This window comes from Fringilla coelebs (genome assembly GCF_963513975.1).
Source record: "Fringilla coelebs genome assembly, chromosome: 9".
In the NCBI taxonomy this organism is placed as follows: domain Eukaryota; kingdom Metazoa; phylum Chordata; class Aves; order Passeriformes; family Fringillidae; genus Fringilla; species Fringilla coelebs.
Genome location: NC_140067.1, coordinates 10,335,409 through 10,353,386, shown reverse-complemented (window position 1 = coordinate 10,353,386; position 17,978 = coordinate 10,335,409). Strand labels below are relative to the sequence as shown.

General features: G+C 52.3%; 1 protein-coding gene across 5 annotated transcripts in view; it reads left to right on the top strand.

The window, feature by feature from the left end:
- The window catches only part of ST3GAL3 (ST3 beta-galactoside alpha-2,3-sialyltransferase 3), a 173,100-nt gene extending 155,458 nt beyond the window's left edge, over positions 1-17,642 (top strand). For all 5 annotated transcript variants that reach the window (XM_084211755.1, XM_084211754.1, XM_084211753.1 and 2 more), the window contains one exon: positions 10,958-17,642. In XM_084211755.1, the coding sequence (XP_084067881.1) occupies positions 10,958-11,047 (90 nt within the window). In that variant the 3' untranslated portion in view covers positions 11,048-17,642. The remainder of the gene's footprint in view (positions 1-10,957) is intronic.
- The last annotated feature ends 336 nt before the right edge of the window (positions 17,643-17,978 follow it).

Below are 17,978 nucleotides of genomic sequence, written 5' to 3'. Positions count from 1 at the left end.
AATTGAGGTGATGTCTGGCTTATGAAATCCCTGAATGGAAAATAGCTAAGGAATATAACTTTTGCAGTAGTAGAGGAGGTATCACCATCTGCTTATAACCATTGCCAGAGACAGGACCTTGGGCTCCCCAGGCCCAGGTCTGAGGCAGTACAGCTGGTCCCTTGGTCTTCCAGCAAAGAGATGGCTAGGCCAGAGTGAAAATGGCTACAGATGCCTGAATCCAGCAGGGACTACAGAGACTATTCAAGAAAGTTTCAGGAAAAGCTTTTGGTGCCGCTGTTTTCAGTCTGGTGAATCAGCTGCCTTTGGTGGAGAGTCACTCTTGCCCAGTTGTTCCTCCTGTCTCATAAGGATGTCAGTCCCACAGTCAGCTTTTGGACATGGGGACACCCACAGCAGGTGTCCTTGCCAGGCTTGTTTTACAGCCTGGTATGTGTCTTTGTCCTCAAGGACACCACTGGAGCTGACAAGAATTAAGTCTTCTTTTTCTTCCTCCTTAGATGAATCAATGGGAAAATTTGGCAGAGAGTTGGATAACGGAGTCTCTGGTTGAGGTTGCAGGTCCACATCACTTGGATCTCTGATTTTGGAGGCCAGCACCCCAAATGGGATCCAAGGCCACTGGGAGGCTGGAGGAGGTCCCATTTGGACATTGCATGTGGTCTCAGGAGTAGTTAGGTGAGGATGAACGCCTGAAATGCACCCAGAGAAGTCTCCTAGAGAGAGCAGTTGGTGCCTGATTTGCCAGGGCTCTGCTGTCTGGAAGCCATCAGTCATCGTGTCCTGTACAGAGGTGAGGGAGTGTTGAAAGGTTCTGGTGAAGCCTCAGTAATTCAGATGTCAGTGGATTTGTTTCTGCAGCTGGGGCTGTTGTTGGGAGCTCTGCAGCCCAGTGGAGCTGGTTCTAGGAGGAAGGTTCCTGTTCCACTTGAAGGCTGGTTACCTGATATGTGTCTGCCCATCCAGTCCTCACATCCTCACCCACGGGCTCCTCTTACATTTCATTGCCCTGGTACAAGAAAAGCCATCTGTTCCCAAGTATCAATAATTAATGCTCCTCCTGCCTCTGCCCCTCCCAATATGACAAATTGTTTGTGATATTGTGGAATGTGAAGAGCAAAGAGAGGATCACATTTCTTTCCCTCCTATTTAATATTAATGGTAGCTGGTAATTGTTAGTCATCTGAGGGTGAAGTTGAAAGGTGAAGGGCATAATAGCTGGGTTGTGTCTTCTGCAGTTGCCTTCAAAAAATGCAGAAATAGAGATTTGCCCCACTCCAGACTGGAAGCACCTGCTTGATGGAAGACCTGCATGCAGCTGGCAAAGTGGGAGGCTGGCCTGCACTGGCACCTTGTGTCAAACCTTGCCCTTGGTATTAGTGAAAGAATATTGACCCAGGGCCAAGTTCCACCAGGGATTTGTCTGTTCCATCTGCTCTGACACCCAGAGGTCCAAGAGCATCCACAGGATTTTTCTCAGTGTTACTTTGGACCTCTGGGATGGTGTCCAGACCTAGTTCTTCCTGGTCCTCCTCTGCATTTCAGCCTCTAAAGGAGCCACTAAAGCAGGCTCTACCTTGAAATTATGCAAATATCATCTTTGTCCTCTGGCCTGCAGACCCATGGAGGCTGGAGTGTTCATTCCTGGGCAGGGGAATGGAACAGGTTTGCTTAACATAGCATCATCACAGCACTGAAATAACTGCAATGGGATGCAGCTGTTCCACCACAATGAGCATCCCAGGTAGAAACCCCTGCAGTCTGACCAGGATTTGGTGGGGCAGAACCTCTGTTTCTGAAGTCCAAATCTCTTCAATGACTGCCAAGCTCCTCCAGCCTGAATGTCTGAAAATCTTCAGTGTTTAAGCCTAGAGAGCAGCTGCAGGGAAGCACTCCAGCTCCACCCTGAAAACATCACTGTCTTTACAGAGGAAATGTAAACAGCAGCAGTGTCCTGGGCCTGGAGATGCCACACATGTGTGTGTGGGTTGTGGGAGCCTGTTGGGTAATATCCCTCCAGCTCCTTCCCTTGCCTGGTATCTGCAGGGCTGATGGGCTTGCTGGTGAGCAGGAGTCCTCTCAGCAAGGTGTGTCACTGATTTACACTTGAGGCTGCTTGACATCTCTCTGGACACCCTTGAAACCCTGTGAGTCATCTCCAAGGAATTTGTTCTGATTATATAAAAAAAGCCAGCAAAATGCACTCACTTGCTCATGGCTGGGTGGAGATGCCTCTCCCATGCCAAGACTGAGGTGATAAAATCTCTGTGGAAATGAATCTGATTTTTTCTGTTGCTCTGTGGCACTGGCAGCTGAATTTCCAAAAGGAGAAACAGGCATACCCAGTCCATAGTTTAGCTCAGCCTGTGCATTTCCCACAGGAGTAAAAGCTCTCAAGGTCCAAGACTGTGCTGCTGTTGCTACCACAGAAGCCAGCTGCCTGCACTGAGTCTTCTAGGATCTCCAACTCCTCAAGAGTTGGAGATCCTAGAAGGAAATGCCTGCCAGCTCTGGGCAGGCATTTCCTGCCCCAGAAGAAAAGGATCTGCAAGGAGGGAGATGCACTGGAGCTTGATCACTGTTAGTTGTCAGGGAGAAGTGTAAGGTCTTGGGATTCTGTTCTGCAGTATGGCTGCAAACACGTATGGATTTTCCTGTGCTTGGGAATGCTTGTCAGAGTTAATTTCTCTAATTTAGAACTGGATAGTTGCTTTACCCTCTCTCCTAGGTAGCTCAGTGTGCTCAGGGAATGTCCAGGCAGAGCTGGTGGAGGAGACCCTTTTCTGTTCCTCAGTGTGCTCTGGAGAGCTGGAAGCACGCTGGGGTGGTGCTTCCAGGTTCAGGTGTGAGCTGGAAGATCACTGCAATTGAAAATGTGCCTCTAGGCCACTTCTTCTGTCTCTCAGCTGCTCCCCATCATGGCTGGGGTGCAGACTCCTGGCCTGCTCTTCAGCAGGAGATTTCTGGGTGGTGTCAAGACAAACTTTGTTCTCTGATCTGTTACTGGGACTCCACTGCCCAACAGACCCAGTGCTGCTGAATAAACTCTCACAGGTGATTTTTCAGCTCCTATCCCATCTCTTTGTTTTAGCTTGCAAAATGTAGAATGGCCAAGCGTGTCATCTCTGTTCAGTTACTGTTTTCCCTATTCCAAGTAACTTTGCAACAGCTTTTGTCCCTTGCCTGCTTCCATGAATGCTGTACAAAAAAATTGAGTCTTTGCCAAGGTGTCTGCTCACTTGTTTCTGTTTTCATGGCAATGAATCCGTCGGAGCTGATTTTCATATACTTTATTGTATTTTTATGTCTTGCTCGGGTCCTGTAATGCTTCCTGTCCAAGCACTCCATAAAAATGTATTTTTATCACAGGTCACTGTCTTCTATTAATGTAGAAGTGTCAGACCCACTGGGAACATAGTGAAGGAAACGTGGAAATGGTGGTGAGGAAAAGGAATAATTTTAAAATAGAGTGAAATAGAAATTATTTAAGGATGGGAAAGTGACTGTTAAGAATAGTAAAAACAGATCCATAAGCAGTTTATGAAACTGAGAGAGCAGGGGGCTGTGCTAAATCATGGGAACGAAGCACAAGACAGGCTCCCAGCATCCCTCCTCCATGTGCTCTACCCCAGCACAGTCTTCCCAAACCTCATGATCCAGAGGTGAGCTTCTGTCCTTGGTCATTTCTTGCAGGAGCAAGAATGTGAGCAAGGAGTTTCCTCAGGTGCCACACTGGGAACATCCTGGGCTGTCTTCTCAGCAGCTGACTGCAGACTGCCTCACACTTAGGAGTGGCAAAAAGGGCAGTTCATGGTTAAAAGCCACCCTTGCTCATGCAGAGCCTGCCTGCAGTGTTTGTGTCCCACAGTGGAGCTGCTGGCGGGTCTCCTTTTTCCTGGAGAAGCAGGTCAGGCACAGCCCTGCTGTTGGAGGTGTCAGCTCCTTTGGTACAGCTGTGCCCAGCACCTCAGTGACTCGGTGCCTGACCTGAGGGGGAGGTGGCGTGGCAGCTTTGATGGTTCTTTCTGATCACTGGCCCCTTCCCCAGCAGGCCTTTGTGGGATGCTGAGGACACCATCTTGTAACACTTCTCATTCAGCCTGTGTAAGGGCTGTCACAAGGGCCAGGGGAGGTGGCCTGCAGCATGCAGTGACACACAGCTTTGTCTCTGTCTCTCCCCGACAGCAGCTACCTCTCAGAACAATCCGCGAACATCGAGTTGGGAGTCTTGAACCACAAAGGCACGGACAATAGCGCTTTATCATCATCTGGGCTCTCTCTGGGACGCCGCCTTTTGCATTCTAAATCAACACAAGTTGCTTGGGAGGGGGTGGTAGGGCTGCTTCAGGCTTCCAAGCACCTTAAAGTTTGTGGTAGCCAACAAGAAGAACAAAACTCCATTGAGAGCCGGGCAGATGTCTGGCGTGGTGATTTATAGACTGAAAACATGGCTATTGGAGCCTGGCTGATGAATTGTGATTGCAGTGCAAGGAGTGGTGCAGACTGAAATGGAGGTCAGCTTTTGAGGGGGAGGTTAGGGGCTGGGGCAGGGGCACCTCTGAAAGGGCAGTGCTTTTTCTTGGGGCCGGCAGTGATGACTGATGAAGTTTATACATTTTTGTCTTTGTTTAAAAGCCACCTGTTTGACAGCGTTGGGGCTGAGCAAAGGCCTCACATGCTGTTCCTCTGCATGAGGACTGTGTGCCTATATAACAGAAATCTGGAAAAGATTGTTGGAATAGCAGCCCTGACCAGAGCCCAGGTATTGCCTTGTATTGTCAGAAGGACAGAAGCACGGTGACACTCAGGATATCACTGTGCACCAAGAACAGCAAGGAAAGCTCAGCTGTAGACTGGACAGAAGCAGAATTGGGGTTTGGAAAGTTCTCTGTAGGAGAAGGCAGTAAAAGATCTGCAGAGGTGAGTTAGAGCCCAGCTACTGCCCCCAGCACTGAACACAGATGTCTATGGGGTGCTGGGTGCCCCATAAATGGCCCTGCCATGGTAAAAGGAGAGCCCAGGTATTCCCAGACACAGTGGCTGGCACAGCTCTTCTCACCAGCTGGGAGGGCACGAGAAGAGCTGTGGGTCTTTCACAGCTGCTTTTAGCATGTATGAAGACCTTGCATAGGGACATTTTAGGAAATAGCCTTTGATCAAGTGCCTTCATGGTTAAATTTAATGGAAGTCAACAGAAGGGATGATATAACTCAGATTTTGCTCCCAAAAGGAGGGCTGAATATAGACTTAGCAGTGGTGGCGGGGTGCTCAGTGGAATTGGGGCATGCATGCAGACTCTGGCCTCTCTGAATTTAGGCCTAGCCTTGGAGAATGGGCTACTAAAAGCACACTCACTGAAGAGTTCATGGACTTATTGTAGACTTGAAGTCTTGCTTGTGACAGTACAATAATTATCTGTGATTCATATTTGCAGCAAGGGGAAAACTGGCAGAAAAAGGCCGTAAATATAATTTCATAAAGAACTGCTTCAAAGTGGTGTTAGAAGTAATAGAGGAGTGAGGAAGAGCATCAAAAGGCTTCACTCCTGATGGCTGGAAGGGACAGAGATAAAGCAGGAACTGGCAAAAGTCAAATTCAATTAGATGTTGCAAAGGAAAATTAGCAAATACTGAACAGTGTCGCTGACAAACAAGGAAGTAAGGAAAGAATTATCAGGACTGACGTCCAAGGAGGTGCAGGAAGCAGAAGGATTAAAGTAGGAACCACATGAATATTACCTCTATCAGGATGATATGATGAATGTGAGGGAAAGGGTCACTTACAGTGAGAAGCTCACAGAAAACCAAAATCACTGGGTCAGTCAGCACTGAAAGGCGAAAGCTGTTGAAGCTAACGCAGTAGGTGTGAGAGCCCAAGAGATCTCTGTTCCACTTTGAGCCAATTAAGCTGCAAGTCTGGAGGAAAAGGTCCACAATAAATCTGTCAAGTTCCACAGGATTAGCTTGTAGTGGATATAATACCTCTTTTCCCCTTCTTCTTTTTTTTTTTTGGGGGGGGGGGTGGTAGGGTATGGGAGCAAGTCAAGGAAAATAATCCTGTCAAATTCAGAACTCTTAAACAAACCTCAGAGGTACTGTTCAGAACTTCAGAGCAGACTTTAAATGAAAGAATATTTAAATCCTGAAAGCAAACACAACATGGATTTACCAAAGGCAGGTTACAAAACGTAATTTAATATCTTTATTTGATTTAAAAGAAAATCATTCTTGGGACAGAGGAAGTGTAGCGGTCCCGTCTGTCAGAAGTTCAGGTAAGCGTGCAATCTTGTGCCTCGTGAGATATTATCATTAGTTCAGCTTCAGAAGGCAGGGTTTAGTGCAACACCTGTACATGAATAGTCTCTGTAAGAGAGGGCAGAAAAGGCAGCACTGAATGGACAGCTGGGAGTTCCTCTGCAGGAGGTCATGTCTAGCGTTTGCTTTGATGATTTTTGGCACAGAAGGAAATGGTGTGCAAGTGGAATTTGTGATGAGACAAAACCAGGTGTGGTCAATACAAGGGAGGATCAAAATACCATCCAGGAAGGCCATGAGCACCTTGAGATCAGAAGTGAATTGGGTGGCATGAAACCTAAGATTATGAATGGAAGGTCATGCTATTTGGGGCAATAACAGACATTTTGACTCTGATCTGGGATAGCATTATTTGGCAATGGCAGAGGAGGAGAGTGCTTAGATAGGTACAAAAAAAAATCACAGTATAATTCTGGCTGCCAGACTGTTACTGGGGTTAAAAAAAAAGACAAATACAGCTCTGGAAAGACTAGAGGAAAGGACTTCTTGTTGAGTGAGGGAATTGCCTCTGCATGAGGCACTGGTGAGCCTTTTTTCCTAGCTCATGAGAAGTAAATCTGGAGTAAATTGGGGCAGAGGGAGCTCTATAATTCTGTGAGATTTCCCAGTTTTCATGGTGTAAATGAACAGCTTGTTTTGGTAGAAGAAAGGCGTTCCTTGTTTAACTTGGTAAAATGAAGACTAAAAAGAGATACAGTTTCTCTCTCTGTGAGTGTAGTAAGAGTAAGCAGGAGGGAAAACAGCTGTTAGAAATTTAAAGTTGATGTAAGAATGACTGGGCATAAGGGAGCTGTGAGTAAATCCCTTCAAGACAAGAAGATGAGGGTGCCCAGCCATCCCTTTTGTTTCAGTACGTGTGAATCCCAAGCGGTTTCAAGCAGAGTGGGGCAGTCTGATGATGAAAATTAAACAGCTCTAGAGACAAGGCAGTGAATGTTAAAGACAAAGATAAATTAGCACTGGTGGAGACTGGAAACCGACTGTTGCCAGTAAAGTAGCACTTCTTGCTCTGCTCTGGTTTCTGTGCAGGTTTTTGTGGAGAAGTGCTGCTGACATGCAGAAATACAGAGGATGTAACAGAACTGAGAAAACTCATTCTCTACAACTTGCTGTTTTTCTTGAATGCATTCCTCATTGACTCACTCTCTCTAATTCAGTGTTCCTGTATTTAAATTGCAGCATGCTTGATAAGACTAATGTGGTCTGAAGCTGAGGCATTCCCTGACTGTAATTGATTACAGACAAGGAGCTTACCTTCCTCCTGGGTTTGTCTCTGGAACATTTGCTTAGGCTTAAAATATTCTACTTGGCTTTTCTTGAAGCGACAGATGATGTTTTGTGCTTCTTTGTGGAATTGTCAAGATAAAAAGGATAGGTGGTTTGGGGCTGCTGCATTTGCATAACCCTGAAAGGTGGCTTTAACTGATGATAAATTTTCATCTAATAACTGTGACCAAGCACTCAGAGGCACTGCCACCTCCCTGGGATAAAGAGCCATCACAGTGCTGGCAGAGTAACTCTGCTCCCTCTGCTTCCCTCTCCGCTGGAAAAGGCAAACGTCCGCGACTCAGAGACAGATCCAAAGCACAGGAAACCGTAGCCTGATCCCTGGAGAACAAGAAAGGGTCTGGAGCCTCCTCTCAAAGTTCATTGCTCCAACCATGGGCTCAGGCGAGCAGCCTGTTTGATTCCACAAGTGGAAGCTGCACTGGATGCGAGCAGGAGAGGAGAGAGGGCAGAGCCAGTCTGCCAGGTTGGTGGTGGTGCTGTGCAGGGACAGGAAGGGGGAGGTGGCAGTAAATGCTCTGAACTGCTCCATCACTGTCTCTGAGATGCAGATTGACAAGAAAAGAGCTGGAGTTTTCTGCTGGCATGTGTGCTATTTAAGGTGCATACCCATGGTGCTGTTTGAGGTGTCTACACCCTGAAACCTTCTGGGGTTTAGGGTGTATTTTATTGCCTTTTCCTGCTGGAGCAGCGGGACTGAAGTGCCTGCTTTCCTGTCAGTTTTGAGAAAACTGCTCTGGCTCTTGTCCCCACTGCCGCTGCTGGTGCTGGAATGCAGCTTCCTGCGTGTGATCAGCTCGGTCTGTCAGTGGGATGAGTGAGAACCCCTCGGTAATCAGTAACCGGAGCTGGTGTTGGAGACATGCCTCATCCCTCCTGCCCCTGCTGCTCATGGGGGAGCAGCACTGCACTGAGTGCCCTGACAGTGCTCTTTGGGAGGGATGGAAGTGTGTTCTCACAAGGGAACCTCTTCCTCTGTGGGCTTACATTAACCACAAGACATTAGAGAGTACTGATGTGGACATCACTAAGGTCCATGGATCAGGTGGGAGGCTGAATGGCCTTTTGTGTGACTGTCTGCTTGTAAAAAGGAGTTAGGGGCAGTGCCTGGGGTGTAAAGCAGCTTGGGTGCTGAACAACCACAGGTTGGTAGGTCTTGCCAGTAGCTTTGCAGTGAGTGCTGGAGCCAGACCTAGCTGTAGTGTAAGAGACTGCAATTGTATCACCCTAAGTTTTGTTATCTACCTCCTGAACTTAAATTCCTGCTCCACTTGTACTTTTCACAAACCAGATTTCCTCCTGCCATCAGATAAGGCCCTTGCACATGGCCTGAGGTGGCATTTTAGGTGGTTTGAGTTTGCCTACAAGTGGCTGCCTCCCCATTTCATCTGTACAAAAAGCACAAACATGAACTTGGCTTCTCAGACTGTGTGATGAGGCTGAAAGGCGTGGAGGAGGGCTCAGCTTGTGCTATGAGGTATCAGGCTCCTGGTGCTCCAGGCAGGTTTCAACAACAAGCCCAGCCAGATGCGAGTGAATGCGCGGAGCCTTGGTGTCCCAGCGTGGCCTCTGTGCCTGCAGGCAGCGCTGCCTGCCTGCGGGCAGGAGCTCACCCACACACCCAGCCGGGGCTGAGCCTTCCTAGCAAGGGGCTGTGTTGGCACAAGGGACACTGCTGCACGGCAGGGGCCACCCCAGGGCCCCCAGCTGACATGCCACATGTGGGACTGTTTCCAGCACATTGGGGGATCCTGGTTCTCTGGCTCCAACATCAGCCCTGCTCTCCCAGCTCTGTCTGTGCCACCATCGTTCCCACTGCTGCTTTCTGGAACTGATGCTTTTTTCCTTTTACAAGCCTTTGTACCCATTATTCCCAGTGCCACTTGTCAGTTTCTGTGTTTACCTTAGCTGAAGCCAAGCACTGTTTCAGGGCAGTACCTATTAGGCAGTACCTAATAGGGCCTTATGCATTTCCAGAGTCCCAAAGAGCACCAACACAGTTCTCCATGTGTGGTCCTGTTCCTTGTAGTGGTGTAGCCTTTCCAGCATTCAGGTAGCAGTGCCACTGGAAGCAGAGGAAGTCAAAGACTTCTTTTACCTGCCTGGATTTTCTTTAGCAGCTTTAACTGTTGTCATTCCTGTGCACTGAGGGGATGGAAGCGACTTGTAAATGTGCAGTAGCAGCAAGAAAGATATTTCCAAAGTGTGCTGGAGATGTAGAGAAGGACCTTGAACCTCTTGTCAGCATGCTGTGTGCCTGTCATGCCTGGGGCTGTCAGTGCCACACAGCAGTCATGGCTGAGAGCTGCTTGTCCTAGACAGGACAGGGCAGGATAAGCAGGATGACAGGAGAGCCACATGCACACTGTGCATGATGTATGCAACCAGTGCCTTGCAGGCAGGTGCCCATGGTTTGGCAGTGGGTAAACTGGATTCCAACACCTATGACAGAGTGGGCTCATGGGGCTGATGCTTTGTTGGTTTGAGGCCATTTCAGGGAGGATCCTGTAGAGGGATTTTGTCATGGTCCAGATTGTATTTAGAGCTCGGATAACCTGCTGACCAGAGCACTGTGCCGAAATCGTGTACTGGGATTCTTGTCCTGTTGGGAGATTTTGGGGAAAGTTGCTTTTCCCTGTTCTGCCTTGGGCTCCATGGTGTGACAAACCACTTCCTGCTTTCATGAAGTGCTTCAATGGTCCCAGCACAGGCGAGTGATGGCAGATGCTGAGATCCCAGCTCAAGCCTGCTGCAAGGAACACATCTGGGTAGGCTGACACCAGCTATTACAATCCCTGCTCTGAAGTGCCTGCTGTGAGATGTGGCTGTTTCACCCTTCACATTGTATTAGTGTAACCTTTAGCGTGTGGTTTCCTCTTGACAGAGCTAGCAGAAGCAAGAGCTGGCTTTGATGGGGGTGGTCTTGGGGTGTTTCAGTGCATGCACCCAGTGCACTGCCATGGCCTGGCAGGGTGCCGTGAGTGGTGGGTATATGTGTCCTGCCATTGTGTCCTCTGCCAGCTCTGTTCCCTGGCATAGACCATCACCAGTGCTGTGCTGCTGGACTCCTGTGTGCAGTAGTTTGGGGTGGCACATCTGCCCAAGGGACCTGGATTGCCCAGGTCTCACCATGCCAAAAAATTTCACCCAGGCCACGGGGAAACTTTCTACCTTAGATACACAGGTCTGACCCTGCTGACTATGTCAGCTTTACATAAAAGAAGGACCTTGGTGTGCAAGGGCTCTTCTGATCTGCAGCAGGATCTGTGTCCTTGACAGTCTCCCCAAGCAGGAGGGACAGGAGCATGCTTGGCCAGGGTAGTTGCTGACCTCCTGTCTCTCTCATTTTCTTCCAGTCCTGGACGCACAACATCCAGCGGGAGAAGGAATTTCTGAGAAAGCTGGTGAAAGCCCGAGTCATCACTGACCTAACCAGTGGGATCTGAGTGGCTGCAGCCACTGCGTCCAAGGGAGGAGACGAAGACACGCTGCAGCTCTGGGAGCAGGCACTGGCAGCCCCCTGCAAGAATCCCACCTCACTGAAGACACACAGAGATGCCCAGGTGCTCTGGGAAGACCCTCTTGCATTGCTAGTCTACACGAGGGTCACATCTCCCACCTCCAGGCCTAGAGCTGGCAGGAGGTGGGCAAGGGGCTGAGTGGACAGTTCTTGAACTCTGCATCACAGACAGATCTTCTGCATCCTGAATTAGACAGGAAAGACTCAGGAGAGAGAAGAAAGGTTTGTGAATACAACGATTAGTGCCAAATGGGAGGTGATGCTGCCCCAAGGCAGCAAAGCCTGAATGTACAAAGTATTATTTTTTAAAAGACTCTGCTGGAACCATACTAGAAATACCAAGGTACGAGGCAAAGTCTGCTTGCGCACAGCCCTGTGAAAAACCTGGCCTCTTCATGCTCCATCTGCATTGTCACCAGCCTCTGACCTTTCCCAGGAAAACAAATCCATCCAAAACTTCGGTGTCACTGGTGCTGCTATGATTCGAAGGAAGAATAATGGCTTCCTCTCAATCTCCACTTGGAGCTTCTGGATGGAGATGAGCATGGGTTTGTTTTTCTGCATTTTTCCTCACATTCTCCACAGAGGCAGCAACAACAGCCACTGACTTGGCTGTGTTTTCCATAGCCATTTGCTCTGCATCTGCCCTGACCCCGAGGTGGAGCAGGGAGCCAGTGGCTTTCTCTGCCTATGGCAGACCCTTCCCACCTTCCTGTCTGTCACGATGCAGGGGAGCCTGCCCCATTGTGCTGAAGGCTTTCAGGCCTCTTGCTTTGTGCCTGCTGTGCAGGGCCCCTGAAGAGTCCGTGCAGACTTGTGTCTCTGTTTCTGGACAGCATCTTGCTTTGGTTTTGTGTGGGAGGGGAGTAATTTATTCTTTGGAAGGAGGTCAGATCTTGAGCAGAGATCTCAAGCTTTACAGTTTGAGAGCAGACTGCTGAAGATGTTTGTTTTACGTTCCAGACTCAATCATGTTCCCTATTTAAGCGACGTGTGACCTCAATGATGATGGAACCTGATGGGAACTCTCACCCTCTGCTTGGCCCCTGCTCACTCCATTTCCAAGCTCCTCCCGTGCTGCTCTAGCACTGCTGCTCCTCCTGCTCTCAGGAGCACGTCCTTCCTTTGCCCTCTTGGTCCCAAGATGCACTATTTGCACATTTGATTTGTATACGTATTTCAGAGGAGCTGGAATAAACTGATCAACGTGGCCAAGTGCGAGGGCAGCAGGGTGGTCTCATCCACCTGAAGAGCGTGGGCAGAAGGGAGGTTGCCAAGAGAATGAGCTGTTACATGTGGAAAGTGGCTCCTGTGCTCTCCTGGCCTGGAGCAGGCTGGAGCGCACCCACAGGCACTGTCCCAGTACCCGGGTGTCAAGGCACTGGCACACAGCCAGCTGGTGCTGGGGTCTGTGGAGGGGGATCCCAGAAGGGTGTGGATTGGGCTCAGGTCCTGACACTGTGTCTGACATAGCCCAAGGATTGCAGTCTGCCTTGCTCTGGACTGAAGGGAGCGTGACCCTGGCATGGGCAAGGAATGCTTGAGAGCAGGGCTCGCATGGCTCCCCGAGACCAACTCTGCACCTGCTGATTGCAGGGATTGTGGCTTTGGACCTGAGACCCTCAAGGGGGTGTGCAGGAGGGGCAGGCAGTGACCCAGGCATGGGGCAGACCAGCAAACAGTACAGAATGGCTTGAGACCAGGCTGCAGGCAGAGGCAGCTCCCAGGACAGCACTGAGTGCTGCTTACGGAGCGGTGTGGGATGCCTCCCTCAGGAGCCTCTCCTGCCTGCTGTGCCTGTAGCCAAGGAACTTGCTCAGGGGCAAGTTCTGCCCAGCTTCTTGTTGTGGCTGCTGTTTCCCTTGTCATCTGGGAGCAGCTCCAAGTTCCTGCTGCTTTGGGGCTGCAGAAGGCATGCTGGGAGGCTCTCCTTCCCTTTACCCCTCCCATATCCCATCCCCACTGCTCTGGCCTCCCAGCCAGGGACTCCCCATTCCCCTAGGGACATGCCTCCTTTCAGGATGCTCTGTGAGGGTTGCAGCAGGTTTTTGAACATATGCTGTGGCAGATACTCCTTTTAAGTATCTCCCAGTTTGTTTTTCCTTCTTGAGGACTCCATGGGACTGAATTTCCATGGCTCTCACCAGGCAACCCTCCCTTTGCAGTTCCTGGGTGTCAGCCTGGACTTGGGACCATCTTCTGTTGAGTCCCAGCCATGCTGGCAGGGGGAATGCTTGGTCTGGGTCTGGCTGAGGCTGTGGCTGGGGAAGGGTTGACACCACTCTCTCTGTCTTGGTGCTTTAACCAGCTGCCATGAGAGCCCTAGGGCTGTATCCATGGGCTGCAGTGAGCTGAGATGGCAGAGTTGGCATCTGCGTCTGAAAGGAGGAGGGAAGAGCCTTTGGTGTCTCTTCTGGGACCCCCACAGAGGATTGTTCAATTGCATTATTGAACACTACAAGTTCCAGGGCACTTCTATCTTCTAACTGCCTAGCTCCAGGTCCAAGGACACAGCATGGCCACCGCTCAGCCTTCCCTGTCATCCCAGCTCTCCACCACAGCTGTGAACAGGTCCTGATGGGAAGTTGACCCTACAGACCAGGAAGGTGACTCCAAGCCCTTCCCTCCACCTTGACAGGGGTGTCCAGGCAGAAGAGTCCAAGTTGAATAGATGAGTGCATGGTCCAGAGTGACTGTGGCAGGTCAGGACTACGTGCATGCAGAAGGAAAGAGCGTTTTGGGGACCAAGACTCTCGTCTGGCTCACTGACAGCTCAGAGCAGCCCATGGCCAGGTGATGGGGCTCCAGCTCCAGGAGCAGTGCACAGCACTGGGTTTTGCTCCTGGGTGCTGTTCTTTTGGCTGCCTCCCCATGTGCACCTGCAGCCACCTCCCGCCCTTGAGACGCTGCGGTCCCGGCAGCTCGGAGCGGCGCGCGGGTCAGAGCAGGGTCAGTGGGACGGATGTGAGTCTTGGCCTCTCCCTCGCAGTGACTCACCTTGTCAGATCGGAAGGGAGAGCCCAGGGGAATTCTCCACAGCCTAAATATAGAGCGGGGTTGCCTGGTGCCTCTGATGCGCTGTGGTGCAGAAAGGCCACTCGGGTGGCAGGAAACCTGCCTAGAGACAGCCCAGGGAAACACAGGGAGATCAGGGGCCAGTGGCCACAGTGGGTTTTGCTCAAGCTAGGGCAGAGAGCAGGTCTGGGGAGCTGCAGGGCAGCCTGCATGTGCTGCTCTGGAGGACAGGAGGTGCTGGAGAGCTGCTGCTGCTGCTGTGCTGACCACACCATGAGCTGCTTGTGCATTTGTGTCAGTGCCCACCACACTGGCATTGGGATCCCACCACCAGCTCACCCTGTTAGGCCTGGCCATGGTATGGCCTCGAGCTCACACATGCCAAAGGTAAGCACCGTGGCCTGGTAGCATAAGGCAGCAGTGGGATCCAGCCCAGCATTCCTCATCCCAGCATCTCTGGACTTCCAATGTCTCCTTCCTTGGACGGAGAAGCGGAGAAGCCCTGCCTGGCCATGCTGTGCCACCCTTCAGTGTGAGCACTGCTGGGAGCAGGGGAAGGTGTTAGGACAGGGCCATCTGTGTCAAATGGGCACAGTTGGGTTGGGTATGGGCAGAACTGGACACGGACAAGGGCTTCCAGAGTGTTTGGCAGGGAGGCAGCCGCCACGCTGAGCTCCACGGGCACCAGCACGGCGTGTGCTCTCGGTCCGAGCGTGTGTCACTCGCAGTATTAGAGACGTGTCCTTCAGTGCAGGAGCCCCTTTGGGCCACAGCCCAGCCCCTCTGGGCTCTGGCTCCTTGCACAGCCTGCACAGGGTCTCGAAAAGACCAGTGCATTTGCCGGTACTGTACCAAGCCAAGATGCAAGAACTCAATGAGTTTTTAAAATTAGTTTTAGTTTCTGCATTTTTTTTTTCATTTTCCCTCTAGGCAGGGAGGGTAAGAGTCTTGCAGGCTCCTCCAAGCCGGCTTATGTCACATCAATTCAGTCATATCACAGAAGCAATAAAGCTATCAAACAAGCTTGGCTGGCCTCTTTCTTCTGCTGCCTTGGGCCTTTTTTATGGGAGGCAGAGGGATTCCCCTGGTTGGGCTGTCCCCTGCCTGGTTTCACTGCTGACTCCTCTGGAACAGTAATCTAGCTGCCAGGAGTTGCAGCTGGCTAATGCCACTGGCCTGGTGCTGGGGACGGGAGAGGGCTGTGCTCCTCCTTGCAGGCAACTTTGAGGGGTGGGAGAGGGGATTGTGGATTGGGTTCATTTAGTGTTGGAATACGCAGGCATCAGAGCTTGTCCTGCCTGTGACAAGCTGCCTGTGACTATGCCTGCTCTCCTGGGGACTCCCTGCCAGCAGGATGTCTTCCCGCCAAGGGTCACAGCAGCAGTCGGGCTGGGTGCGGCCCTGACAAAGGCAGGTGTCCAGCCAAGTGACCTTCTCACCACAGTGTCCTGGAAAGGGAAATGGTTTAGGAAGCCAGAGACCGAGGTTGTGTCCAGCTCTCAAACCTGCCAAGTCCCAGCTGGAAGAGTGTAACCCCTTAGGCAAGCCCTGGTGATGCCACCAGGCTCCCAGAGCCACAGGATATGTTGGAGACAGTTCCATTGCCTGGAGGCACAGGAAGGCTACTTCGAGGTGAGTGACTGGTCTGCCAGACCTCCCAGCTTCTAAACAAGGGGTGGGTTGTTGCTAGCACCAATGGGGCACCAGAGAAGCAACTGCTCAGCCCTCCCTGATGCATGGTAGTAGGTTTCAAGGAGATGCTGGAGCAGCTCAAATCCTCCTTCCATCCCTTCTCTTTTCCTAGCATTTAAAGAGCAGGGCCACCACTGCCATCTGGCTGAGGCAGCCCCAGGGATGGCCCATGCCCTGTCCTCGCCGTGGGAGGGCGGAGGAAGAAAAGAGCACAGAGCCTGGAAGCAGGGCACACGAGGACTTTAAGGTCAGCTGAGACAAGGAGACTTGTTCAGAGATATCCCTGAAAGAGCCACGTCACTGCTGAGATGGGACACAGCCTGCGTCACAGCTCTCTCCCACGTATGTTTTGTCACACCCAGCCATGGCCTCGGACAGCAGTCACGACGTGCTCAGTCCTGCCATCTGGCTGGGCTGCATCACCCCCGTCCTGCCACTTGCAAAGGTGGCACCTTTAGGGACAGATGTCACAGCAGGCCCTGGCTCAGCTCAGAGGGCTTATTCCAGACCAGACGAGGCACCTGGGGGCACCCCAGCCCCAGGGGTGCAGGAGCACGGGCTGGCACAGGCAGTGCCCTGGGAGGCACCAAGCCAGGTGGTGCCAGCAGCAGTCAGGGAGCAGGTCACCCCTCTGTCTGGAGACCTGTGGAGCTGGAGCCCTGCCCTGCATCCAGAACCCTGTGCAGCCTGAGCCATGCCCAGCACACCCTAGGGCAGAGCCAGTACTCATGGGAGCCCAAGAGAGGAAAGCAGGGAAAGATTGAGGCACATAGCTGGGACATACCATCCCCTGCCACCATGGTTGTGGGAGGCCAGGGAGGAGGTGCTGCTGGTAGGACATTAGTGGGGCTGACAGCAGCTGCAGGCTTATGTCTCCCAGGACAAGAAGGAAGGGCAGAGGAAGGAGCCAGTGCCTCCATGTGTCTGGGACAGCAGCCTCAAAGGCGGCACACCTGGAAGAGGACAGAGGCCAGGCTTTGCACAACCACCTCTTCCACATGACTGGAGACACTGTGGGCTCGCCTCTCTGGGTGCCCTGGATACCCTGTGCCATGTCCCACACAGCCCCCTGCATACACCCAGCATCACAGGCTCACAACTTTCTGGCTGTGTCCTGGGCAATGAAGACCTGCCCAACCTAGGCAAGGTGGGAGGGGATGGGATAACCCCTCTGCTGAGCCAACACCCGAGGCTGCCTCCAAGCCCTGAGGGTTATCAGTGGGGGAGGCAGCCCTTCCCTTCATTGGCAGCCTTCTCTGCCTGGGCAGCTTCCCTAGTATGGGCAAGGCTGTGGCCAGACCCAGCTCCATGGGGACAGCCAGGCACCTGGAACAGGACAAGCCACTCACACTGAAATTTTCCAAGCAGGCAGCTGCATTAGTATGTAGCCCTGCAAAGCAGAGGAACCTGTTGCCTGTCACTTGCTCCCAGCTGTTTCTCTACCCCAGGGATGCACCAGTGCCTCCAAAACTCTGTTGGGCCGAGGCATCCACGGGCACTGCCTCCGATGCCAATGAGGACATCTCAGATGGGAGCAGCCCCGGGCCGCGGCCGTGGAGCAGCAGTCCCACGGCAGAGCCCCCTTCCCACGCAGTGCTACCGATAGCCACAGACTAGGTCAAGATGCTTGTGCCGGGACAGGAGTGGGGCTGAAAGGGGGGAGCCGGAGCCACACGGTGCCGCTCCAGGGCAGGTGAAGCAGCCGCTCCGGGCCGCGTGCCACCTCCGCTGTCCCTGCTCGTGGTGGCAGGGACGGCTTAGTGGGCGCCGCCTGTGCCCGCACACTCCCTGGCAGGTGATGTCGCAGGAGGACGCGGGAGTTGTCACCCCCGCGCCGGATAATCCGAGGAGATGAGAGCAGGCGAGGCGGCGGCTCCGCAGGTGGCTGCAGGAGCGGTCATCCGACCCTTCCGCGGGACCGCGGGGCCCGGCCTGCCGGGCGGCGGGAAGGAGGTTAAAGCCACGCAGGTGGCCCGGGGCCGGGGCGACCTGGGCGTGCAGCCGTGGCACAGCCGGCGACCGAGCCGCTGGCCCCGCTCCAGCCGGGGAGTTGCATAAGCCCAGGGAGTAGCGCCGAGGCGGCGGAGCGCCGCCGGGGCAGGTGACACGGCCGGCGGCGTAGCGGGGCGCGCAGCCCGCCCGGGCGCCCT